The 26,732-nt window shown below is 42.3% G+C and overlaps 1 protein-coding gene across 5 annotated transcripts in view; it reads left to right on the forward strand.

Annotated features, from left to right (window-relative positions):
- Positions 1–26,732, forward strand: part of POT1 (protection of telomeres 1) — a 188,068-nt gene that overhangs the window by 76,026 nt on the left and 85,310 nt on the right. For all 5 annotated transcript variants that reach the window (XM_045031745.1, XM_045031744.1, XM_045031753.1 and 2 more), the window contains 2 exons: positions 3,143–3,190; positions 7,048–7,162. In XM_045031745.1, coding sequence (XP_044887680.1) covers positions 3,143–3,190; positions 7,048–7,162 — 163 coding nt within the window. The remainder of the gene's footprint in view (positions 1–3,142; positions 3,191–7,047; positions 7,163–26,732) is intronic.

Consider the following 26,732-nt stretch of genomic DNA (forward strand, 5'->3'; position numbering starts at 1 on the left):
TTTACCTCTGCAGTATTAAAGGGTATGTTAATCCATAGTTAGACCTCTCATTTTTCATTTATTAAGAAAAAAAATTGTTTTAATAATATTAGCACTTAAATGGTGTTGGCCATAGATTCTTCTAACTTACTGAGATGTGGGAATGGTCATTATCCTCTTTTGCTTCTGTTGTTATTTGACTGGGATAATAAGTCCAGCGGTTCATGTGCTTACATAGCAATGACTGTATCTTTTCTATTGAAAAGATATCAATGTTCTTTGCAGGATCTGTAATCTTTATTTCAGACCTGTTATTGTCTTTTGTCTTTCATGAGCCAGGCTTTTATAATCTTTGCTGCATTTTAATGACAATTTTTCAATATCCCTCATGCAAATTATCCCAACAGCAGTTCTAGTACCTGGCAGGCTAAACAGTGAATGTATGCGTTTTTTCACCCTAGAAGCAGTGTTGTGATATGAAATGAGGTAGGACTGCGTTGTGGTCTGCTGAAAACACTTTAGCTGACGACTACTCTGATCAGGCTCAGAAATGATTTTTCAGTTACTTACAACTTTTATTTTAAAATTTCTCACCCAAAATCGTACACCAAACAGCCTCATTAGTGGCTAGTTATATGCTAAGTATCAAGCTCCAAACTTGTGTTTGGCTGGAACTGTTTTAAAATGATTTTTTAATTCTTTAAATTCAAAAAAGTTGAATGAAATTTTGCCTCTAAAACACCTCTATGGGTTATTTAAGCCCACAGTAGATGTGTGAACCAGTGAAAAAGGGGTATAGTGCAAACTGTTTTGTTGCATTAGTTGTTGGTGACAGTGATGATGTAAATATAGGATGCATAAACACCCTTAAAAGTAATATACATGAAACAATGGGTAGGTAAAGTATTAGCCACTTTGTGTAACATAATTTCTTAATCACAACCAGCCACAAACCAATGTCAAACATCTTGCTATAATTATTTACAAATAAAATAGTGCTTCATTAGTTTTACTGCACTTATAAAACATACCACATGCCAAACAGATATATTGGTAGACTAGGGGCTTGTCTAGATGAACAGGTAGTTTGCAGCAAGTTATGGTGTAAATCTCTATCCCACATTAGCCTGCCGTACAGTAAATGTCCACGTGGACCCTGCTGTTGTGGTATAATTCTGTGACTTTGGTTCCAGTCTTCTAAACACATTAACTTTACTCACAAGAGTAGTCCTATTGACCAATGTCTTTTAAATTAGCCTGCATTTTTTTTACTTTAGTCAACCAAATATCAATTTTCCAAATCATAAATTGCTTCAGCTTGCTGACTATTTGAATAGTGAGGGATGTAGAATCAGAAATGCAGGGCTGGAAGGGATCTCGAAAGATCATCAAGTCCAGCCCCCTGGCAGTGAGACAGTACCAAGTAAACCTAGACCATCCCTAGACATCCCTTGTCCAACCTGTTCATAAAAAACACCCATGATGGGGATTCCACAATGTCTCTTGGAAGCCTATTGCAAATTATCCTTGTCTTTAACTATTCTTAACCTAAATCTCCTTTGCTGCAGATTAAGCCCATTACTTCTTATCCTGCCTTCAGTGGACATGGAGTACAATTGGCCACTATCCTCTTTATAACAGTCTTTAACATATTTGAAGAATGTTATTAGGTCCCCATTCTGTCTTCTCTTCTCAAGACTACACAAGCTCAGGGTTTTTTTAACCTTTCCTCATAGGTCAGGTTTCCTGAATCTTTTTATCATTTTTGTTGCTCTCCTGTGGACTCTTCCCAGTTTGTCCACACATTTTGTAAAGTGCAGCACCCAAAATTGGACACTGTACTCTAGCTGAGCCCTCACCAGAGCCAGGTAGGGTGGGACAATTACCTCCTGAGTCTCAGATATGGCACTCTTGTTAGTACTCTCTAGCATAATATTTAGCCTATTTTATGACTGCGTCACATTGTTGGCTTTCATTCTGTTTGTGATCCACTACCATCAGTTACCAGTTATTCCCCATTTTGTATTTGTATATTTGATTTTTTCTTCCTAAATAAGTGCTTTGCACTTGTCTTTATAGCATTTCATTTTGTTGAATTCAGAGCCATTCTCCAATTTGTCAAGGTCATTTTGAATTCCAATTCTGTCATCCAAAGTGCTTGCAACCCCTCCCAGCTTGGTTTTAGCCACATATTTTATAAGCATACCTTCCATTCCATTATCCAAATCAGTAATGAAAATATTGACAAGTACTAGACCTATGACAGATCCCTGTAGAACTCCACTAGATATGTCCTCCTAGCTTGACAGTGAGCCATTGTTAAGTATGCTTTGAGTATGGTCTTTCAAGCCTTAGCTGAGTCAGCTAAGTAGGGGGAGAAACTCGTAGGGAAACCTTGCTCAGTCCCAGTACTGCTTCTGAGGTCGTGCTGGCATGAGGGAGAGTGTGATGGCAGTGGAAACGGGGATACTGAAATGAGGCTTGGGATGGTCATTTCCCATGGGAGTAAGAGACTCAGGGTATTGGGCTCGGGTTATTTGTCTCCCATTGAAGAACTTATGACCCAGTTCCTGGGTCTGTGAGTGTCTCGTATTCATTACCAAGGGTAATGGGGATGCTGATAGCCATTGAGCCCCCAACTGTAAACACTGTATATAATGCAAACCATTTCAAGCCAGGGGGTGCAGCAGCACCTCCTGTGTCCCTAGTTTGAGCACTGTTGCTCATTATTGTTTCTCCTCACACAACCCCAACATGGCATGGCTTGGAGTTAGGACCCCATCGTGCACATGAGGCTGTCATGCATAGGGGCTAGGGGACTTGCCTAAGGACACACACAGGGCATAGCAGGGACCTGAACTCCACTCTCCCCACTTCTAGGCACCCAGCACTGGCCTTTCTGTTTTTATGTAAGGCTAAGACTCTTATCCAAGAGTCTTATGTAAGGTTCTTGTAGTTTCATAAATTATGGAGGAAAGGAGGAAAAAAGGCATTGTGTTGGCTTATCTTTTATCACCTGAAGTCAGACTTGACTTTTGTTGGAGAATAAAGAATTTTAAAAATACTTGCTTAAGCAGTTTGAAATTGTATTTGTTATTACCATTGTACTGTACTGTTTTCAGATTTGTAATCCATAAATCTGATGACTGTTTCTTCTCCTCAGATTTATACTAAGCCAAGTACAGTCACTGCTTCAGAAACAGCATCCATGGTGAGTTTATATTCTAGTAGTTTTTTTAAGTTGCATATGTAATTTAAAAGGGTCACTGAAAGTGAATGAGTAGAAAATTTTTCTATCTCCTTTACTGGAACATAATTTTTAAGTGGCCATTTCTTTGGCTTTGCATTTTGCAAATAACATGCATGGAAAATACCCTAACATTTTGTAAATAGTACTTCACGCTTCTCCAGTGTGTTTCTTCCCAAAATCTTTAAAAGTTCAACTAGGGCAAACTCCTGCACCCTAGAAAAAGGTCGACTTAGTTGGGGTTCACACAGGTTCGGGAGTCCACACATACACAAAACATTGCAGGAATGAGACCAAAGTAGGTATCACAGCGCCCTTGTGAAGTAGGAACATGGATCACTTTGCTCATCTCTGAAATACAAAAGGACTTCTGGGTTGGAACACAGCTTTTTAACAGGGCAGAAAATGGAAAGCAGAAACTCAAGTAGGGGAAGCCAGACTCTTCCAGTTCCTAGAATTTTTGTTTCTTTTGGATTGGCACTTATTTGAGTTAGCTTAATATTGGAAGCTTTTGTTTCTATGGTGAAAGATATCTCTCCCTCTCTCTAACGCTTAGCCAGACAGTTGCCGTAGTGATTGTTTGCCATTTGGTCCGTTCCTGTGCAACCGCAAAGGCTTGATGGCCTGAGAGTCCAACATCGGAAAAGACTTGATGACCCATGTAATAAGGAGTCTGCCTCTGGGTCATCTCTACCCCTCGGTTGGTGGAATTTTATCCCAGACAAGTCATCTAGAGAATGGCGTTCACTGGAATGTTTTGTGGCATCCCTACGACATGTCCGAAAAACGTAAGGTGCTGCCTGTGGACAGTGGCCCCAGAAGTCTACAGACCCAAGCAACCATAAATATCTGCATTACAGATGAAGTCATTCCACTTTATGCCCAATATAGGAGATTGATATTTTATGTGGAAAACCTCCAGCTTTGTCCAGTGTCCGTGTTTTGCAGCTGTACAACAGTATGGGAAGGATACAGCTCGAATAAATTCTGAACTTGGTTGTCATACTAAGGTGATGTTGATTCCATATCTGTTGTAAATGCCCCATAGCAGATGCTGCAATGCCAATCCAATGGAGAATTTCCGTGTGAGAACTGGAGGAGCAGATAAGTATAGAATCTAGATAGCAAAAGCTGGAAACTGATTCAACAGTTTTGTTGTTCAAAGAGATTGGAGTCGCAGGTGGACCTGGTCCTAGATTTTGCAGTTTTGTCTTTGACCATGAAACATGGAGACCAATCTTAGCTGACTCCTCCTCCATATGCTGGAGTGCCTCACAAAACCTGTCGGGGCTTTGTAATAAAAGAACGTCATCAGCGTAGTCAAGGTCTGTAAGTGAGGGATCACCGATCTCGATGTCCATGGATCTGACAGAATGCTGCATTATGAAATCCATTGCCCAACAAAAGAGTGCAGGGGCCAAAATGCAACCATGCCTAACACCCTGGTATCCGGTTCCCCAAATGAACATGGGCAGTGGTTCCATTATGCAGCTCTTTAATCAAGTCCAGCAGAGTGGTAGGGACACCTACGCCCTATAAGGCTGTCCATAATGCAACATGGTCTACTGAATCAAATGCAGCCTTAAGATCAACATATGCTACGTGCAGGGGCTTCCTGAACTCACAATGTATCTCCAACAACAAATAGGACCAAAATGGCGTCTAACATGGACCTGTTCCTCGTAAAACCTGACTGTTGGGGACGATGCTTCCAATGTATGAAAGGCTCCAGACGTGCCAGCAAAACAAGCGCAAACACCTTCCCTGGAACGGAAAGCAAGGTGATCAGCCTGTAGCTCTGACATTCACTGCATGGTCCCTTACCCTTATAGAGTGAGATCACAATGCCGTCCTTCCAGGCGGTTGGCAGGGTTCCAGGTCTCCGCACCAGCTGAAAGATGGCCAGAAGTGATTCTGCTACATGATCAATAGCACATTTTAGCAGCTCTGAGGGGATGCCATCAGGACCGGCTGGACATCTGTTTTTCAGTTTAGAGATGGCATGCTTCACTTCATCCAATGTTGGTGTATCAGTACAAATGTCTGGATCCATACAGTGTGAGAGAATGTCATCATCCAATTTACCTGGATGGCCTTGGCTGTCATTCAGGATGCTGTTTGTAGTGACTACTTTTTGACCACCGAGGTTGCGAATGGCACGGAATGCTGGCCTCAAGTCGCCCAGGGCTAAGCCAAATTCAACATCATCCGCCACTTAGTTATAATATGCCTCGTGATCGCGGAGTGCCAGGGTTTAAATTTTTGATTCAGCTGATTACGAATGTGCTTATTACTACACTGGTGGGCTGCGGCCTTCAATTTAATTTAATTTAATTATTTGGAAGGCCTCCTCCGATAGCCATGGTCGGCGTGCTAGATGCCGATAGCCAACGGTCTGCTGGGCAGGTTGGTTGAGGGTAGAAGTGAACAGGTACCCGGCAACATCCACATCATCTGGCAGATTAGCTGGAGCTGACATCTGTTTCTGACGTCAATACAAAACCTGTTGGCTAAACCTGGCACACGGAGTGCGTCAATGCCAAACTTCTTCATCATCGAGAGGGCTTACCTGCTTGTTGGAGCATCAACACCATACGGGCGACAACTAGATGGTGATCTGTGTTTGCCGCGCATTCCGCACCATGATAGTGAAGGTGAAGGATCTGTGAGCCTGTATTTGTGCTTTTCACAAGTTAGAGCTATCTCTACTTCCTTTTGATCTTAAAAACAAACAAAACTTGGTTCTTGTTGGACACTGGCCTCCATCTAACGCTGCCTATTGCAGTGATTGGTTTTTGTTTGAAACATCCGTAGACCTACATACAGAGTGGAAATGTTGTGTGTGAGATACTTTCAAAGAATTATATACCTTCTTTAAAACTATCACACAGCATTCTCACTGATCCACCATCTCGCTCCCTCAGTTTGGAGATTCAACTTTTTGAGGTATGACGTAGGTCTTTCATCTATGTGTCCATTTTATGTTGTTTTTTGTAGGAAAAAATTGTAGAAATTCTTTATCATTTTCAATTAATTTGGGGGAACTGTTTTTTTGTTCATGGAAGGAGCTGGCAGGCACATTGTGGAACTTTATGTGGGGGGATGCTCAGTAAGACAGAACTCTTGAACTAGCCTTCAAGGACCTCAGAGGTTCAAAAATCTTAAAAGCTAGAGAAATTTCCCTGTATGACTGTTGCAGGAGATGTGAGACTCAAGAGCAGTAATGCTGCGTGGTGATCTCTGCAAAGAAGAATTACAAAAATATTTTATCAGATTATTACTGCATCTATAAAATGTCCTCAGATGCCAGGGCGATGGATAAAGTTAAAATCGATTAAAAAGATATTTTCATGTGTGCTTTGTCATGCTTATACTGGTTTTATTCACATAGTGACAGACACATTCAAATAAGTTGAATTGACTAGTTTATATTTATAACAAGGAAAACACAATCACAGAAAGAAAAGGAGAGTGAAAATCAAATACCTCCTCATGTTTGCTTGCTGCTTGTGGATAGTGGACATATTTATTTTGAGCTCCTAAAATGAATAAGGTAGACTCCTGCTCTAACAGCTGTGTGAAAGTAGAATGAATTATCTTGTAAAAATAAGAATGGATTAAAGAAATGCTGTATGTACCTTTATGCTGTATGTAACTTTGACACCTGAAGGGACTAGACTAGATAGTGCTTTTTTTTTTTTTTAAATGGCAATAAAAGGACAATATTTGGTGCGGGAGGGTTAAAAGAAATAATTTTGGATTGATTTTTTTTTTTAAGTAATGTTTTCATATGTATCTGCTTTTTTATTGTCTCTTTCCAGCCTGTTGCACCAAAATACACATATACTCCTCTGAATCATCTTAAAGGTGGAACTATAGTCAACTTGTATGGTGCTGTGAAATTCTTCAAGCCCCCATATATAAGCAAAGGAACAGGTATGTACTGTATCAGACAGAAAATTTAAAATCTCTTAATATATCTCAGGCTGTCTGGAGTGATTCATGTCCATGAGTGCCAACCTTGGGGCAGACTATCAAAAACCAGGGCAGCTGGTTGTATGCTTTATAATTAGATTTCACCAAGCCAGTAGCAAACGTGAACTCCTGAAGCACTCTAACAGTCTTACCATGGAGTCACAGACTATTCCCCTGGGCATTCCAGTCTGTCTTGCCAGTTAGTGATAGTTTGTTTCCATACATCAAAGATCACAAAATATTTGGTTGTTTTCAGTCCTAAGAGACCAGTCATTTACCACAGGTCAATTTATACCTCAGATCTCACACCAAAGACAACGTGTAGCCAATCCTGTGGTAAACTAAGGATTTATTAACTAGGAAAAAGAAACGAGAGAGCTATTTACAGGTTAAAGCATGCAAACATATATGCACAAATGAGTTACAATGTATGGTTTTAAGAGGTGACAGAGCTGTAGTAATCTGTTAGCACTAAATGTCTTTTAGGGCTGCGTTGATGGCAGACCAGGTCAGTCCAGGGCCACAGGCCAATTTACTTTCTGTTTGGATAGATCAAAGTAATTGTTGAATACAAAAGAGTGTATAAGGTGTTTAAACTTCATGGAAACTAATGGGCCGCTACTTGTCTTGTTCTCACATATCTGTTCCTGTACAATGCAATAGCAAACATTTACACTGTGTGTACACCTGAGAGTAAATAACCTATCAAACTCCAATGAAGCCTTGTGGAATGCAAATGAAGAAGAGTGCTAGCTTCAAAGCAAATGGTCATTGTGTGTAATGATCGGAGGTCAGAGATTCAAAATGCATTCCTCTCTCTCTCACATCAAAGGAAAAGCCATGTGAGTAAAGACACTCCCAGCTTCCTTTCTGTGTAAATGAGCTATAAATATGGATTCAAGAAAGGATGGTGGACTCTTAGGGAAGTGTGCCAGATGCAAAGTTGGGATCCCCAGAGACAGACTGGATACCCTGAAAAGACTTTTGGGAGACTGGCAGTTTATTATATCACTGCCACCATTTGGAGTTACAAATTGTGATTTACCTGTACATATATTTTACCTGCTTTAATATCTCAATAACGCTCACTTTTTTTCTTAGCTAATAAATCTTTAGTTAGTTTCCTATAGAATTGACTGACAGCATTGTCTTTGGTGTAAGATCTGGAGTACCAATTGATCTGTGATCAGAGACTGATCTTTTGGGATGGGGAGAAACCTGATGTGATGTGATTTGGGGTTTTTTTTATAAACTTTTATCACAAAGTTCAGTTTGTCTGGCTTGCAAGATAGACTGGAGAGGCTAAGGGTACTGTCTGTGACTTCATGGTAAGACTGATAATGATCCAGGAGTTCACATTTGTTGTTTGCTTGGTGAAATCTAACTACAGAACATACCACCAGTTTGGGGTGTCTGCCCTTGTTTTCTGACAGTCTGCCCTGAGATAGGCTCTTACAGTGGTGTGCCACTCCAGACAGCATGACAAGGGACAACCTAGGTTGACCCTTAGGAACTCTGCTTCTGTTTCACAGCTCCAGCCCTGTGAGAGTCAAAACAGCAAAAGAGATGAAAAAATGTCTTGTTCAATATCTTTATTTCCTTTTTCCAGAATTCAGGCTTGATGGGACAAGTCTTTTTGCATGTAGCCTCTTCATGGGTGTGAAGGGGCAATTACCAAAGTCTTGTTGTGATGTCCTACAATGGCCCATTTGATTTTGATAGCCTTCTTAATGAGCAGGAGATGATTCCTTCTGAAAAGTTGACAGTTTCAGGGAAAAAATGCTTAGTTATAAAGCAAAAACTTAAATATTACCTTAGAGCATGTGATAAAGATAAAATAAGTGAGATTAATGCAGGAAAAATGTACAAGTATTTCATAAAGTCTAAACACAGTGTTAGAAGTTCAACACCCATCCTCAGCATATTAACACGCAGGTGAAACAGATTGGTTTCCTGTGATGAATTTGTCAGTGCATGGCTGAGGCCGAAAGCTTTGGCATGAGCTGGTGCCTGGTCAGCCAGTATCACAATAAACAAGTGGGGTTTTTTTTTAGGCCTTTCACATTTATGGCATTACAAAAAACCAAAAAGCCATTTTCAATGTACTGATATTTTCATACCTGTAGCTATAGAGGGTAAAACTAAGAAGAATAACAGAATGACATCTGAAATTTATTCCTCAAAATAGAGCTTTTAAACTTTCCCTATTTTGCACAGTGTATGTGATTCCATTTAAACAAACCGGTGGAGAAAGTAAGTAGAAAATGGATCTCTTTTATGGTAACAGTCCATACAAATTAGGGAAGAAGACTTGAAGCACAGAAGGCCAGCACTTATCCTTGGAGGGAATAGATTGTTCTGCTACTGTGTATAATAATTCTTTGTTGATATTTTAACAATGAGTGCAATTACACTGTGCTGCAAATGTGACACTGTTGTGTTGCTTACACAAAGCAGTAGTTCAGAGCATAAAGTACTCATTTTACTCATAATGGGAACACTTCTTGTTTGTGGTGTCATGCCCAGAGGCTGTGCTCAAGTTCGGGGCCCCATTATGATAGGTGCTCCATAAACATAGAGGTGCCTGTTCCATTTATTCAGAGTGAATCAAAAGCCTATGCTGGTTGTTCAAAGGCTTCAGTACATTTTAAGGGTTTTTTTCTAACAATGTTACCGCTGAAAGGGAAGGTAAAGTGTCTGTTGTAAAAGCTCTTAAAGTTAGAAGCCTGATTTATGCAATTTTAGTATCCGTATAATTGTCAGTTTAGGAGTGATTTTTTTTTTTTGGGTAACTAAAATTTTTCTATATGTTCAACCCCTAGTGTGGACACAGTTACGTCAATAAAAAGATGTCCTATTAGGGTTGCCAACTTTCCAATTGCACAAAACGGAACACCCTAGCCCTCCCCTTCCCTGAGGCCCCGCCCCCTGCTCCCTACATTCCCCCTCCCTCGGTGGCTTGTCTCCCCCACCCTCATTCACTTTCACTGGGGCAAAGGGTTGGAGTGCAGGAGCGGGTAAGGGCTCTAAATGGTGGGGGTGGGCTTTAGGGTGGGGTCAGAAATGAGGGATTCGGGGTGCAGGAGGGGGCTACAGGCTGGGGCAGGGAGTTGGGGTGTGGGAGGGATGAGGGCTCTAGGCTGGGGTGCTGGCTCTGGGGTGTGGCCGGGGATGAGGGGCTTGGGGTACAGGAGGGAGCTCCAGGCTGGGGGGTGGGGCCCAGGGATTCGGAATGTGGGAGAGGGCTGCGGGATGAGGCAGGCGGTTGGGGTATGGGAGGGGTGAGGGCTCTGGCCTGGGGGTCCTGGCTTTGTGGAGGGGTGAGGCCGGGGATGAGGGGTTCAGGGTGTGGGAGGGGACTCTGGGCTGGAGTGCAGACAGGGTGAGGGCTCTGGGCGAGGGGTGCAGGTGAGGACTATGGGTTTGGGTGGGCTCAGAGCCGGGGGTTAGGGTGCAGGAGGGGGTATGGATTCTGAGCTGGGGGTGTGGGCTCTGGGGTGGGGCCAGGGATGAAGGGTTTGGGGTGCAGGAGGGGGCTCGGCTTTGGAGGGGCTCATGGCTGGGGGTTGGGATGTGGGCTTACGTCGGGTGGCTCCTGGTCAGTGGCGCAGAGGGGCTAAGGCAGGCTGCCTGCCTGTCCTGGGGCACCATGCTGCGCCCCGGAAGCGGTCAGTAGGTCTGTCTCCTGCGGGGGAGGAGGCAGGAGGCTCCGCGGAGCGTGCTGCTCTCACTCACAGGCACTACCCCTGGCCAATGGGAGTGTGGAGCCGGTGCTTGGGCAGCGTGCGGGCCCCGTGCCCCTCCCACATAGGAGCCAGATCTCCTGGCTGCTTCTGGGACGCAGTGTGGTGCCACAGGACAGGTAGGGACGAATCTCCCATAGCTCCGCAGCGCTGCCAGCGGGACTTTTAATGGCCTGGTCAGCACTGCTGATCGGAGCGGCCAGGGTCCCTTTTCGACCGGGTGTTCCAGTAAAAAACCGGACACCTGGTCACCCTATGTCTTATGCCAGTTTAGAATATTTCCCTTCTCATATGGGAATAGCTATACTGGTATAAAGCACCTATAGATTGTTATAACTGTGTCCATACTCCAAGGGTTGTACTGTTTTAACTCTACACGTATAGGTAAAATATTATACATCTCTTGTGTGCTATTAAGTTATCAGGAAATGTAATAGTATTTCCTGAGGACAATTATGAAACATAATGTGCACTGCTACCCCGCTATAATGCGACCCAATATAACACGGGTTGGCGTATAGCGTGGTAGCAGCGGGGCTCCGGCTGCTGCGGAGGGCTCAGGGCCCTTTAAATCGCCGCTGGAGCCCCTGGGCCTTTATTTAAAATGAGTTAGTCGTGTATTGGTTATTTTATGTTGCTGGTAGAGAGCTCTATGAGAGAGTCAAACAGCACTGGTCATGTTTTCTGAAAATGATCCTTTTTTGACAGTACTGTAGACTAATACAGGAATAAATGTAGAAGAACAAGCTCCAGCTGTTCTATGTTATGAATATTATTGTGGCTGTTACATTATATACCATACATTCCTAGGTATACGTAGACAGTAATTGGAAAAAAAATCTTTGCCCAAATCTAATTTATTTAGACTGGGGGTGAATAGGTATTTGTTCCAGCATGTAGAGTTGGAAATATATTATAAAATAGTTAATATATGTGCACACACACAGAACTATGTCTATATTATATATATATATATATTACACCTAATATACCTTGATTCTTTTACTTTATGCACAGAGATATGTTTATATTACATTTATAATATCTGGTATACCTTGATTTTCATATTATATTTTCATTTCAATTTATATTATATATTTATATTATATGATACTAGATCTATTATATTTATGATGCTGGTTTTGGCCTAAGAACATTAAATGATAAAAGTTTTCATATAAATGCATAATATTCGGGCCAGAAAACATAATTTGGGTCATCCAATCTGATGTGTCTCTCCATGCCTCTGTTTTTTCAAAAATCTATCATAACCCAAAGGTTCCTAACAGTGAGAGAGTTCACTCAGCTGATTCTGGGGGTAGCTGGTGCAGCCTTCAGGCAGGTTAATGAATCCAGTTGGGCTGTGGGAGAATGGCCTGATTGGTCAGTCCACCTGATTGACTAAAGGAGCCAATAGGTTTGCATTTAAGCACAGCAGGAGGTTTCTGGCTGCTCAGCGCTTTCACCCGCAGCTGCAGTTGCTCGTGTCGCTGCCTTGTTCCCAGCCTTGCTCCTGTACTATTCCAGTCTGCTGCTGCCCTTTCCACATCCTGCTCCCTTGACTGTCTTCTGACTCTGGCTCTGACCTTTGGCTTGATTTCTGTGTCCTGATCCTGGCTTGGCATTTGGCTCTAGCTTCCCACTCCCGTCCTCCAGTTCTAACCACTAAGTCAGAGTGCCACATCCCAGTCCTGTCACCCTCTATGCTGCATAACCTGTTTTAGATTATCTGTTGTATTGGTGTGTGTCACGTCCCCATCTAGTCTCTTACTTTATCCGATTGCTCATATGGAGGAAGGGGATAACTGTATGAAAATCTAGCATATTGCGATCTGTTTAAAAAGTTATGACTCTCTGGTTACCTTTTCTAATCCAGAAGAAGTGTTCTGTGAAGCTCAACAACTTGTCTCTTCCACCAACAGAAGGTGGTCCGACAAAAGATATTACCTCACCCACCTTGTCTCTCTATTTCAAAGTAGTCATTCATATAGTGTAAAATTGGAATTGTTGGAATCCTCATTTATCAGAGCCCCAGTAGCCACCATTTCCTACACTCTTCCACAGCACGTGGTGTTAAATGTGAAATAAAAAATGAGGTTGATACTCTCTAAAATCAGAAGAGAAAAATAACTCTGTAATTTATGGGCAAAATTCTCTTGTGTGGCAGACCTCTGATACTCCCTTTCTACCAAACTCCCACTTAAGTCAGTGAAAAGCCTAGTTGTAAAGGGAGAGCAGAATGTCAGAGATGAGGTCCACCACATGAATCAGAGAGTAGAATTTTGACCCAAGATATGTAAAGAGATAAGGTATTTCAGTATTGGTTCACGCTATCTGTGTTGTGGTCTTTGGCACTGAAGCAAACTTGTCAAATTCTTATGCTGCATGGTGCCTTTGCTGGATCTATTCAAATGTTCAAATCTATTTAAAAAAAGGATTTGAAAAATTGAATTCACTGTAACATTTTGAGCCCTTAATTTTAATCAGAAAATATATATTTTTTAAACTATGGATATAGAACTGCAAAGATTACATTTTTCAGTCCTGCTTCAGGATATTGCCTGGGGTGTTATTGTGAAGGTAATTCCCTCTAGAAATACATTAGGTTTCAAATGTAACTTCTTGAAAGGCAGAAATCCTTTTATTTCTCTTTCCTTGGTTCTTGTAACTTATGTTGACTGACAACCAAAAGGGCAAGTAGGCAATGAATCAGTTGTAGAAAGATGTAAATCCTCAGATCTAAATATTGCTAATAAAATCATAAGGTTTTTTATTATTACCTAATAAGATTTCTGAAGATATCACAACCACCTCTCCTAAGTGGTGGTGGAAACTTAAACCCCAACACTGTCATACACTAGAACCATAGGGTTAGAAGGGACCGCAAGGTTCATCAAGAGAAGCTTCTTTTCAGTTGTAGGTTTGGGGCTTTAATGTTTATTTCCATTATGTGCCCTTTTCCATTAAATAAGACTAACTTATTGCTCACTGGGTATACCATTACCCGCAGACAGATCCACAGTGTGCTGAATTTTTGTCATATCGGTTGTTAGCCATTCTTGCCAGTCTGAAATTTTCTGGTTATAAAAATAGTCTATTTATAAACAGTCTGATTTGTCTGGGTTGTATTTTTGCTACACCTCTTTTAGTCATGTATATCTTAAATATGTTTACCTAGATTTTCTCAAAATTTATTTTCTCAGATAAAATGTAATTCCCAGAAAACTTTTTTTGCTGTAGCTGTTGTGATTGTGACATGAATAAGGTTAAGAACATGGTGATGCCACCTGTTTTTATTGTGAGTCTTGCAATATTTAGAATTTTCTTTGTCCCATCTTTTGGAGTCAAATGATTACTTGACCATCTCAATTTTTTTTAATGAAAATTAAGCTTCTGGGCCTTATGGTTGTGGGGAAAAGTGGAAAACATGGAGAATGCCCTCTAAAGCTTAGAAATCAGAAGGCAAATAAAAAGAACTTCATACTTTATGATTTTAAGTCAATCTCATGACTTTGGGAGCCTGACTTGTGCCTTTGAAACCCAGGGGATTGGCAATGTTGAGAACAATACAAAATATGAAGTCTCCTAAGCAGACTCTAGGAGAAGTAAAACTGGTGGGAATCTACCTCTGTCCTCATCCCCTCCCCTGACCTTGTGCAGCTGGGGAGGGGCGGAACGTACTGGGATTTTCATTAGGGTATTATTTAAGAATCCAATTCCCGTTTCCCCATTCCCACCCCCTTCTGTCTTTCATATCAGTCTGTGGTGAATAGATGTCTGGTAAATTTTTCAAGCCTTGAGAGTGTAGCACAATATGCCCTCCTTCTTACTATGACAATTTCCTGCAATATCCTGGACAAACATTATTGAATTAAGTTTAATATCTTTGGAGTCCATTGTATTAAATGACTAGTTTATATATCTGTGTGGGCCAGGAATTGTATGTATTTCCATGAGGAGGGGTAGTGACAGTTCCTCTAGGAACTGAGAGCAGTGGGCATTGTTTAGGCAAATTCACTCAGGTTGTAACACCTCCAGAGAAGTATCACCATCTGCAGAGGCTTGCATATACTGGTTATACTGGATTCTCTAGGGACCAGAAGACAAAGAAAGGACTTTTGGTTAAATACCCTGAGTTTAAACTGACTTGGTGCCTTGTTTCTGATCCAGCAAATGGACAAGACATCTAGTCCAAGGTGTTGGGGGCAATCCTTAGGGAATGATTTTGGAAGGTCTTTGGCCCACTAAGGTCCCATAAAACTTTAGTGTTTATTCTGAGCAAAAGCTGTTATGAACATATGACAACAGAAAAAACCCTGGGGGGGGGGGTTTAAGGATTGTTCATGTGTCAAAGCCCTTGTTGGAGTTAGGGTGATCTCTGGTCATCTTATTAAGCATGCATGTCAGTTCTTTCATTATTCAATATGTTTTCTCTGTAATGCTTTCACTTTAATAATAAATGTGTTTGCTTAGAAAAGGCTGTTGTGGTAACTTATAACTGTGGGTAATTACATTGCTTACAGTCTCTGAAGAGAAGGCTAAATAGGCCTATTTAGGCAGTTCGTCTTTTGCTGGGGGGTATCAAAGTGCAGGAAAGGAGCTGTGCAGCCAGGAAATATCCTGGTCAGGAGGGAGAAAGATGCAGATCTCCACCTAAGAAAGGTGATGGCTGAGGAACTGGAAACCTAGAGTGGAAACCTTGTTAGGTCATGGCGGGGAGGAAGGGGGACCAATACAGTGCAGTTGCCCTGAACTGTGACACTTAACATTGTAATCTGTTTTGTGAGAGAAGCAACCAAAGTTAGGGATAGTTCCGGTTGATTTAATGGCCCAGGATGGCATTGAGACAAGAAGATGGAAATTATTTATCCATTGCCTGAGCAGATTGAATCTTACAGTTTTGCTAGGCCATTACAAAATTTTGATTGTAATTAAAGGAATAAATCTCTAGGTTTACCATTGTTCTCCTTTGTGTAAGCAGAAAAATGATAGACATTTACAGCAAAAAAGGCAGTTGGCGAGCATCATGAGAAGGAAAGATTTGTTGTTTGTCCAGCTGCATTAACTAAGGCTTTGGGACACTATAGGTTAATGTCTTATTCATTGACTTACACTGGATTGATGGAATTTCTTTGTCCAACTTTAAAATGCTAATATATTTAATTCTTCCCAGCTGTGTAATTAGAATAACGTTAGACACACAGACAGATTGCCAAGAAACAACAGTTAATCTATTCATGGGTCTCCAAACAACACCTACAGGCCATATCTCTTCAACTCAACTCTGTAGCAAATACACCGTTTGTTTTAAAATAGTTTGGTATATTTACTGATGGTTTCATTTTGTTTAAAAGTGCTTGCCTAGACGTCATTAATAAATCCTTAAACATTTTTCAGCAAGATAATGCTAATCATACATAGATGCACTTTTAAATATAATGTACTTGTTTTACTGCAATTTTAATATATTTTTTTTCAAAAATTTCATTATAATTTAATTCAAAACAAATTACTGCTATTAGCTGTTTTGTGGTCGCCACATATGTGGTGTTCAGATTAGACCTGAGTGAAAGTTTTCAGACCAATAGTTTATTCACTGAAAAATGAAGTTTTGGTTGACCCAAAACTATTCACAAATTTAACACAAATTTGCTGAATAGTTTTGGCCAGGGGAAAAAAAAAAAGGTTAAATTGCCAAAAAGACTGGAGTGGGTAAGAGGAGGAGGTATGATAGTGCCACCTGTTTTATAACATTTTGCCCAATGGGTTTGGCTCTCCCCTGGGATGTGGAGACATAGGTTTGAATTCCCATCTGGAACAGGGATTTGAATCCAGGGTCTCCCCTATCCTGGTGAGTATCCTAACTACCAGGCTATAGGCTATTCTGAGGCAGGTCTCTCTCAGTCTCTCCTGCTGAAGCTGTTCCACTTTATATAAATAACTGAATATTCAATGAAACATGGACTTGGTCTCGAGTCTCCTCCCTGGCAGGTGGATGACCTGTCTGTAGAATAATTCTCTCTCCCCACCTGTCCAATGGCTATTCAAGTATTGTATACAAAGTGAAACATCTTCAACAGGAAATGCACTCATTCTAGAGACCCCTGGGTCTCCCATATCCTAGGTGAATGTCCTGATCACTAAACTAAAAGTTATAAATTAGACCAAATTCTAGCTTTTGATCCTGATAGTCAAATGCTCCCTGGTCCTGGTTCATCCTGCCTGAGGAATTACCACCTCCTATTTGGTTCTCTCGGGGTATTTGGGTGGTTAGTTCCATGATGCGATCTACTTCTCTGATGGAGTGTCCTTGTTTGGTGAAAACAACGAGGAGTCCTTATGGCACCTTAGAGACTAACAAATTTATTTGGGCATAAGCTTTCATGGACTAAAACCCACTTCATCAGATGCATGGAGTGAAAAATACAGTAAGCAGTATATATATTACAGCACATGAAAAGATGGGAGTTTCCTTACCAAGTGGGGGGTGAGTGCTAATGAGGCCAATTCAATTAAGGTGGACATCACTGGTTTCCAACAGTTGACAAGAAGGTGTGAGTATCAACAGAGGGAAAATTACTTAGCACTACAAAAGTAATCAACTGTTGAGAATAGGCCACTTCCATCTCTGTTATTCAATGTAGATTGCCAGGTAAATTGGAAGCTCCTACTGCTTTCCTTGTTCAGTAGCATATTTTTTTGGACAGACCATTGTGTGTTAGTATCTGGCCTAACATTTTGTAAACTGCTTTTTCTGTTATCAAGAGCAATTTCATTCCTTGATGTAATTGTGATTGATTCACTAACTACTTTATTACTAAACTCTCTGTGCTTCAAATAGTTCTCAGCTTTGATTTGCTATTTACAGCAAGATTCAATTCCCACTGTTCAGGTAGATATTCCAAGTGGTATTCAACAACCTAGTTAACACTCCATTTTATACATGATAAAGTCTATGGCAAAGATTTCAGTGGGACTTTCAATGAGAGTTGGGTGCTAACTTCCTTAGAAGCTATACCATATTAAACCAGCTAAGGTTTTAACTTTATAAGGGCTTGGCTACACTTACAAGTTGCAGCGCTGGGAGTTACAGCGCTGGTCATGCAGCTGTGTAGGGCCAGCGCTGGAGTGTGGCCACACTGACAGCTACCAGCGCTGCAGTGTGGCCACACTTGCAGCACTTTCCAGCGCTGTATTGAGAGGTGCATTGTGGGCAGCTATCCCACAGAGCACCTCGTCCCGTTTTGGCGCCGTTTTGGCGCTGAGTATTGTGGGAAGGGGAAGGAAGTGTGTGGGTCATTCCGCTTCCTGTTCCAACGCCCCGTGGTGCATCGCTTCACATCCCAGCATTCTGTCTTTCTGGTAACGTTTGGCGCCATTGTGAGTGTCTTTCTGCTCTGTGTGTGAATCGCGATTTCTGTGGGAAATGGAGCCCAAGCTGCTGAGGACTGTGCTGATGAGTGTCGCTAGCACAACACGTTTGGCAGTCGAGCTATTCCTTCAGCTCCAAAGTGACAGTGAGGAGTCTGACGATGATATCGATATCGATTCTCCTGCCGCGTGTGACACCAAAGTGCTTGTGGCATTCACGGAAATGCTCAGCACCGTTGAACGCCGCTTTTGGGCTCGGGAAACAAGCACTGAGTGGTGGGATCACATCGTCATGGAAGTCTGGGATGACGAGCAGTGGCTGCAGAACTTTCGTATGAGAAAAGCCACTTTCATGGCACTGTGTGCTGAGCTCGCCCCCACTCTGCGGCGCAAGGACACAAGATTGAGAGCTGCCCTGACGGTGGAAAAGCGGGTGGCTATTGCAATCTGGAAGCTGGCAACTCCAGACAGCTACCGGTCGGTCGGGAACCAGTTTGGTGTGGGAAAGTCGACCGTGGGAATCGTTTTGATGCAAGTTTGCAAGGCAATTAATCGCATCCTGCTAAGAAAGACCGTGACTCTGGGGAGCGTGCAGGACATTGTGGATGGCTTTGCACAAATGGGTTTCCCTAACTGTGGAGGGGCGATAGATGGGATGCATATTCCTATTCTGGCCCCCCCCCACCTGGCATCAGAGTACGTTAATCGTAAGGAGTATTTCTCTCTGGTTCTCCAGGCGCTTGTGGATCACCGCGGGCGTTTCATTGACATTTACACAGGCTGGCCTGGAAAGGTGCATGATGCACGCATCTTTCGGAACAGTGGCCTGTTCAGGAAGATGCAGGCAGGGACTTTTTTCCCAGACAGGAAGATCACAGTAGGGGATGTCGAAATGCCCACTGTGATCCTTGGAGACCCCGCGTACCCGTTACTGCCTTGGCTCATGAAACCCTATACAGGGAAGCTTGACAGGAGCAAGGACCGGTTCAACTACAGGCTGAGCCGGTGCAGAATGACTGTGGAGTGTGCTTTTGGGCGTTTAAAAGCCTGCTGGAGATGTCTGTATGGGAAGCTAGACTTGGGGGAAAGCAGCATCCTCGCGGTTATATGCGCTTGCTGTACCCTCCATAATATTTGTGAAGGGAAGGGTGAAACATTCAGTCAGGCATGGACCACCGAGGTTCAAGTCCTGGAGGCTGAATATGCACAGCCAGAGAGCAGGGCTAATAGAGAGGCCCAGCACAGGGCTACAAGGATTAGGGATGCCTTGAGGGAAGAATTTGAGGCTGAAAGCCAACAGTAATGTTTGCTGCCTTGCATGGGAGTGAATTGCACTGTTTACACTGTTATTCTATTATCCCTAATAATAATATGATTTGCAGTGCCTCTTTCTTTACTGGGCTAAGGTATCTTTAACTATCTGCTATAATAAAGACTGTTTTCAAAGCCAAGAATTGTTTTATTGAAAAGAAAAAAACTTCCTTGACAGACAGACAGACAGACAGACAGACACACAACATTTCATGAAAACAAGAGGGCAGGGGTGTGGGTTGGTGAACTGTACAGTCACAAGTTTGCATATGTCCCGTCTGGAGTGCTGTTTAACGAATCCTGCACTTCAGGGTGCATATACTGCATGGTGATGGGGGTTGAGTGCAGAGGGTAAGGGTGGTGGTAGGTATCAGGGCTGGTTGGTGAACGTACAGGTGTTGGAGGCAGCTGGTGGTGGTAAGAACCTGAATGCTGGGGAAAGGCGGTTTGAGCTGACATTGGGGCACAAGGCAAAAAGCTTTGGGACGGGGGGGGCTGTGGGGCAGCACGGGACTGCTCTGCCTCCATGGCTACGATAGCCTGGAGAGAGTCCGCTTGGCGCGACAGGATGTCTAGCAGCTGGTTTGTGCTTTTCCTCTTTTGCCACAGCGTTTCTACGCCAATGTCTCTGGCGGATCATGCTTTCCTTCTCTCTCCACTCCTTCAATTCCTTTCTCTCTGTAGCAGAGTGATGAAGAACAGTTTTCAGCATGTCCTCTTTGCTCTTTCGGGGATTTTTTCTCAAATTTTGAAGCCTCTGTGCAGTGGAACATCTGCTCAGTCCAGTAGTCAAGGTCACTGTAGAAACCCAGAAATGACAACATTTAACAGGGGCAGCATTGTATCCACTATCTCCAGACATGAATTGTTACACTGAGGGAGTTCTCACTTTAGCATTCTTTTCCCAAACGCATAACACGACAGAAGCCACGAAATGGTGAGTGAGGGGTGCTTATAGAGGGAGAAGTGGGGCTTGATTGATAGAGGGGGGCTGGTTGCTTCGGGTAATCTGGAGTGATAGAGGGGTTGAGTGAAGATGCAGCTGCAGGGGTGATCTTCAGTATCTCCCTATCTCTTCACTAAAGAGTCTCCCAACATTTTTCACAGGAGTTAATCCTGGCAGATGTCTCCCTGCTGCGAGTCACTAGGGAACAGCGGGAGGCTCTTTTACAGCAATGTGGATTCCGCCCGGGACCCTACGCGGCTTGCCTGTGTTCAGAAATGGTCCCCCCCCACTCGCAGCACAGTGGCGCGGACGCGTCAGCGTCACTGGGACAAGGAACACAGTGGCTCTGCCTATAAACCTGCACAGGCATATTGCCCACGCTCTGGCTGAAACTTTTGCTGAGATAACTGAAGCAGATTACCACGACGTGATAGACCACATCAACGGGCAATTCTAGTCTGGCATGCATGCAGCCATAACCCCCCTTCCTCTCCAGAAACATTTCCACCCAGAAAATAAAAGCCGCTTACCGTTAACCCGCTCCTCTGCTTGTCCTTCTGCAACTGCTGGCTGCTGCGATTGGGTACTTTCCTCCTGGCTTGAGAAGAGCTCCTGGCTGCATGCCCACTCTGGGGTGTCTTCCCCCATCCCAGTAGCTTCACTCGCGGTTTCCTCCCCCCCCCCCCCGCCGCCTCCGCCTCCGCCTCCTGTCCCCCAGCCTGCTCAGAAGTGTCCATCGTTGTCCTAGGATTGGCAGTGGGGTCACCCCCAAGTATCTCGTCCATCTCCCTGTAAAAACGGCAGGTCGTGGGGGCAGCTCCGGATCGGCGATTCCCCTCGCGGGCTTTGTAATAGGCACTCCGCAGCTCTTTAACTTTCACCCTGCATTGTAGTGCGTCCCGATCATGGCCCCTATCCAGCATGGCCCTTGATATCTGCTCAAAGATATCGTAATTCCTACGGCCGGAGCGCAGCTGTGCCTGCACAGATTCCTCCCCCCAAACACTGATGAGGTCCATCAGCTCGCCATTGCTCCATGCTGGGGCTCGTTTGCCACGTGGAGGCATGGTCACCTGGAAAGATTAACTGATTGCACTCCACACACACCTGGCTGCAGCAAACAGGAAGGAGATTTTTAAAATTCCCGGGGCATTTAAAGGGCGGGTCACCTGAGGCAAGAGCAGTAGAGTGCAAACTGATGAGCAGAGTGGCTGAACAGGAATTCTGGGATACCTCCTTATTCCCTGGAGGACAATTAAAGCGCTGGTGAGTGTCCACACCTGCTGAGCAGCGCTGGATCACCAGCGCTGCACTCCTTATACCCCTGCCGGGATGGGTTTTCAGCCAGCGCTGCAACCAGGGAGTTGCAGCGCTGGTTGTGCCCTGCAAGTGTGGACGGGGTGTAATTGCAGCGCTGGAAAGCCTCCACCAGCGCTGCAACTTGTAAGTGTAGCCAAGCCCTGAAACTTGCAGCATTCAGGGGGTGTTTTTTCACACCCCTGAGCGAAAAAGTTGCAGTGCTGTAAAGTGGCAGTGTAGACAAGGCCTTAGACTGCTAGGTCCTGGAGATTGTTATGCAAATTTATTTCTTCCTTTTGGCGTGGCATAACCCAATCCATCTTACCCTTTTCTATTGTGGGAAACTGCTGTAAAAAGAGATCTTGGTACCATTAGATAATGGGAGCCATAGAAGTAGCCCCAAGAGTTTTCCTGGAGGAAACTCCATAAAACTTGTTTGCAAAACATACACAGAACCAATATATTAAGATATATCGTACACATATATTCAATGAAATATGGACACATATGTGCACAAAGTCCATTGAGGAATAGTGTGTTTAAACCCCACCCCTCCCATCCCATTCTCATATATATAAAAATCCAATATATGTACAAAGTAAATTAAAAGAAAATTAACTATTTAGGCACTAAGTCCCTATTCAGTTTCAGGATTCTACCTCATGCAGAGTAGTTGCTTTTCAAAAAAAGGTTGCAAAATTGTGTGGTTGATTTCCACTCTTTTATTGGATGAGGTGGGTTAGGTAATATTTTATTAGACCAACTTCTGTTGGTGAGAGAGACGAGCTTTCAAGCTACACAGAGCTTGAACCTAAAAGATATTACCTCATTCACCTTTTCTCTAATATCCTGGGACCAACATGGCTACAAAAACACTGCATAAACAGTTTTTGCTCAGATTCCCAAGAAAGGTTTTGTCTTGGGCTGAGAACACGGAAAATTTTAGCACAACAGTTGTTTGAGCTATATGTATTTGAAAAGGGCCCTGTCAAACAATAATGCGTGGTCACTTTTAATTATCATCATCACCCTGCAATAAATAATAGCGCAAATATTTTCAGAATGCTATATGAACGCCGATCACACACGTGCACCAATGAAGGGGTGTGTATTATCCTCATTCTCTAGATGGGGAAACTGGCAGAAGTAAGTTACTTTGTTTTATCAGTACAGTACTTCTGATATATGCCTCACTCTAGAATCTTTATTATAGTCCAATTAGGCAGATAGTATAAAAGCTTTCCAACCTGCAAAGATAATTATAGCAAAAAAACTATTTCTGAGAAGATGTCGTTGGCATATAACTAGTTTCTTTACTGTTTAAAGTTTTATTTTCTATAAAATACCCAATATTTCTTCTTATGCTTGGTAAAAAATAAATAAAGTAAAATTGTTAAGTTTAATAAATAGTTAATGAAAAGAAATCCCATGACATTTATTGTGATCTACAATTTACAAACACTGGCATTACAGCATCTGTTCAGCCAGATGCTGCTTGTAGTTTTTGAATGTTTGTGAGTGTCTCTTAAGATGATTCTCTTATTAGAAATAACAGTTAAGCTGTATTAAGCTAAATCTTTGAAGTGTTCTCTTTGGAGTTTTGCAAAAAAAATTTCTAGGATGTGTATAAGTATTTGATAAACATATTGTTTCAGTCACTTAGTTTAGTACAAGGATGTTTGTATACTAATTACCCTGGCAATGAAAAAAAATGTTGCTATAGGTATTAAAGGAGAATGTGGTTTTCTACAATTATCTTTTTATATTATTGCAATTTAGAATCCGAACAGTCTCTGTAATGAATCCTTGTACCAATAACCTTTTCTCTCTTTGCAGCAGGAGGTTATTGATTCAGTTGAGTGTCTTCCTGGCGTGAATGCTAGACAGTAGAAGGTATTCAGTTGTCCAACCTAGATCAAACTTTAATCTAATTCTTTAATCAAAATTTTCTCGATTTTAAACTACACAAACTCACTCTAGCAAATGAACTGCGTTAATGCTCTGTCATATTTTTAAACAAAATTTTTGCATACTTTTTTTAGCCAGTCAGGTAAAAACTACTGACTTACACTCAGGGGCAGCTCTATGTATTTTCAGAGTAGCAGCCGTGTTAGTCTGTATCCGCAAAAAGAACAGGAGTACTTGTAGCACCTTAGAGTCTAACAAATTTATTTGAGCATAAGCTTTTGTGGGCTACAGCCCACTTCATCGGATGCATGCAGTGGAAAATACAGTAGGAAGATATATATATATATACACAGAGAACATGAAACAGTGGGTGTTACCATACACACTCTTAAGGAGAGTGATCAGTTAAGGTGAGCTATTACCAGCAGGAGAGAAAAAAGCTTTTTGTAGTGGTAATCAAAATGGTCCATTTGCAGCAGTTGACAAGAAGTTGTGAGGAACAGTGTGGGGGGGGGGGAGAACAAACATGGGGAAATAGTTTTACTTTGTGTAATGACCCATCCACTCCCAGTCTTTATTTAAGCCTAATTTAATGGTATTAATTCCAATTCAGCAGTCTCTTGTTGGAGTCTGTTTTTGAAGTTTTTTTGTTGTAATATTGCAACTTTTAGTCACAAAACATCCATTGTTTCATGTTCTTTGTGTGTGTGTGTGTGTGTGTGTATACATATATATATATATTTATATATATGTCTTCCTACTGTATTTTCCACTGCATGCATCCGATGAAGTGGGCTGTAGCCCACGAAAGCTTATGCTCAAATACATTTGTTAGTCTCTAAGGTGCCACAAGTACTCCTGTTCTTTCTATGTATTTTGCCGCCCCAAGCACAGCAGTCAGGCGGCTTTCGGCGGCATGCCTGCGGGAGGGGAGGTCCGCCGGTCCCGCACCTTCGGCGTACCCGCCACTGAATTGCCGCCGAAGCCCCGGGACCAGCAGACCTCCCACAGGCATGCCGCCAAAGGCAGCCTGACTGCCGCCCTCACAGTGACCAGCAGGCCGCCCTCCGCAGCTTGCCGCTCAGGCACGTGCGCTGGTGCCTGGAGCCGCCCGTGCTTACACTGTTCTGAAGCCTGACTGGAAGTGGTCAAGGTTCCTTCACATAATAATAGAGGCTGTTGGATGTACAAGAGACTTTGGAGCAGTTGTTGTACTTTAACTCCAGATTCTAATACATCATGTGGTAGCATAATGCAGGCGTTAGGCTGTTGAGCTAACAGTTTAACTCCTCAAGTGATAGAAATCTGTTTGGTAAAGGGACTGTACAGTGTCTATTTTGCGGTGCCTTTTTGTACTGAGACATCCCTCCAGTTCAGCAGGTCTCAAAACTAGGCAGTCTGAGAGCTGGCTTATTTGAGAATAGGGAAATCAGATCTCAATTTGATCTTTCACAGATGCAGTAAATACTGCAGCTATGCTATTTCTTGCCCTCCTTTCATAGAAACTAGGTATTGTTCCTTGTAGAACACAGTATTTCGGTTCAAAAGGAAATCTGAGGTTTTGATGGTGCTTGTGTAGTATTTCTTTTTCTCTCTCTTCTTTACCCCTCCTCCATGACACACTTTCTCTACTTTGATGATGTTGCAGAGGATATTGGAACTCTGGAAGTGATTAGCTGGCTCCCTATGCCCTGCTTATTAGGACACATTTTCTCAGTATTATTCCTCTGAGGATAGTACCTTAAGATAACTCCAGTTACTGGAAAATAATTTCCTTACCTGCTGTTTACAGGATTCAAATTAGACCTCATTAGAAATGCAATTATACAGTATTATTAGGACCCTACCAAATTCACAGTCCATTTTGGTCAATTTAAAAATCATAAATTTCATGATTTTAGCTATTTAAATCTGAAATTTCATGGTGTTGTAGTTGTAGGGGTCCTGACCCAAAAAGGAGTTTTGTGGCGGAGAGGGTTTGCAAGGTTATTGTAGAGGGTGTTGCAGTACTGCTACCTTTACTTCTACGCTGTTGATGGCAGGATGCTGCCTTCAGAGCTGGGCGCTTGGCCAATAGCTGCCACACTCCAGCTTCCCGGCTCTGAAGGCAGCGCACAAGTAAGGGTGGCAATACCATGACCCTCACCCAAAAAAGAACATTGCAACACCCCCCCCCCCCCGAAACTCCTTTTTGGGTCAGGACACCCAGTTAAAGAAATGCAGGTCTCCCTCTATGAAATCTGTATAGTATACGGTAAAAGCACACAAAAGACAAGATTTAAAGGAGGCAAAACAGATTTCACAGTCTGTGACGCATTTTTCATGGCCATGAATTTGGTAGGGTCCTAAGTATTATACAGCTAGGAAAACAATCGTAAAATTGTAGGGTTCACTGAAAATTGCTGTTGGCTGGCTGGTAACTATTGACTTCTTAATGCACCTGGTTTAGGAGCAACTAACCAATAATTTGATTAGAAACATTCTACTAGCCACTGGTGACAATAATTACTTGAATTTATTTTTTAAACAACACATAATTCAGTTCCTAATTTAAATACTGTTGATCTTAAAAACGCATATTGTGCAAGTAAAGGAAAGAATTCTGTGTAAGTATTTTAGCACATTATATAAATTTATATATTCATGACTTCTTTGATTAAAGACTTAACTTAGTATTACTAGCAGTTTTTCTTTTACAATAAAACTCCGAGGCAATTTGCACTTATTCATATCAAGGAAATTAGGTGAATTGCTCAAGATTGCTTTAATGTCTAACAGAGAGTTTAATTTTTCATCTGTTGTAGTTTGATTTATATCTAGTTATGTAAAATATTACTAAAGATGTAAAAACTTTCTACTCTATTGGCAAATCTAGTGAACTGTGTTGATGTTCTATCATATTTTTAAACCAAATTTTTGCATATTTGATTTAGCCAGTCAGATAAAAAATACT

The sequence above is a fragment of the Mauremys mutica genome, chromosome 1, assembly GCF_020497125.1.
Source record: "Mauremys mutica isolate MM-2020 ecotype Southern chromosome 1, ASM2049712v1, whole genome shotgun sequence".
NCBI lineage: Eukaryota > Metazoa > Chordata > Testudines > Geoemydidae > Mauremys > Mauremys mutica.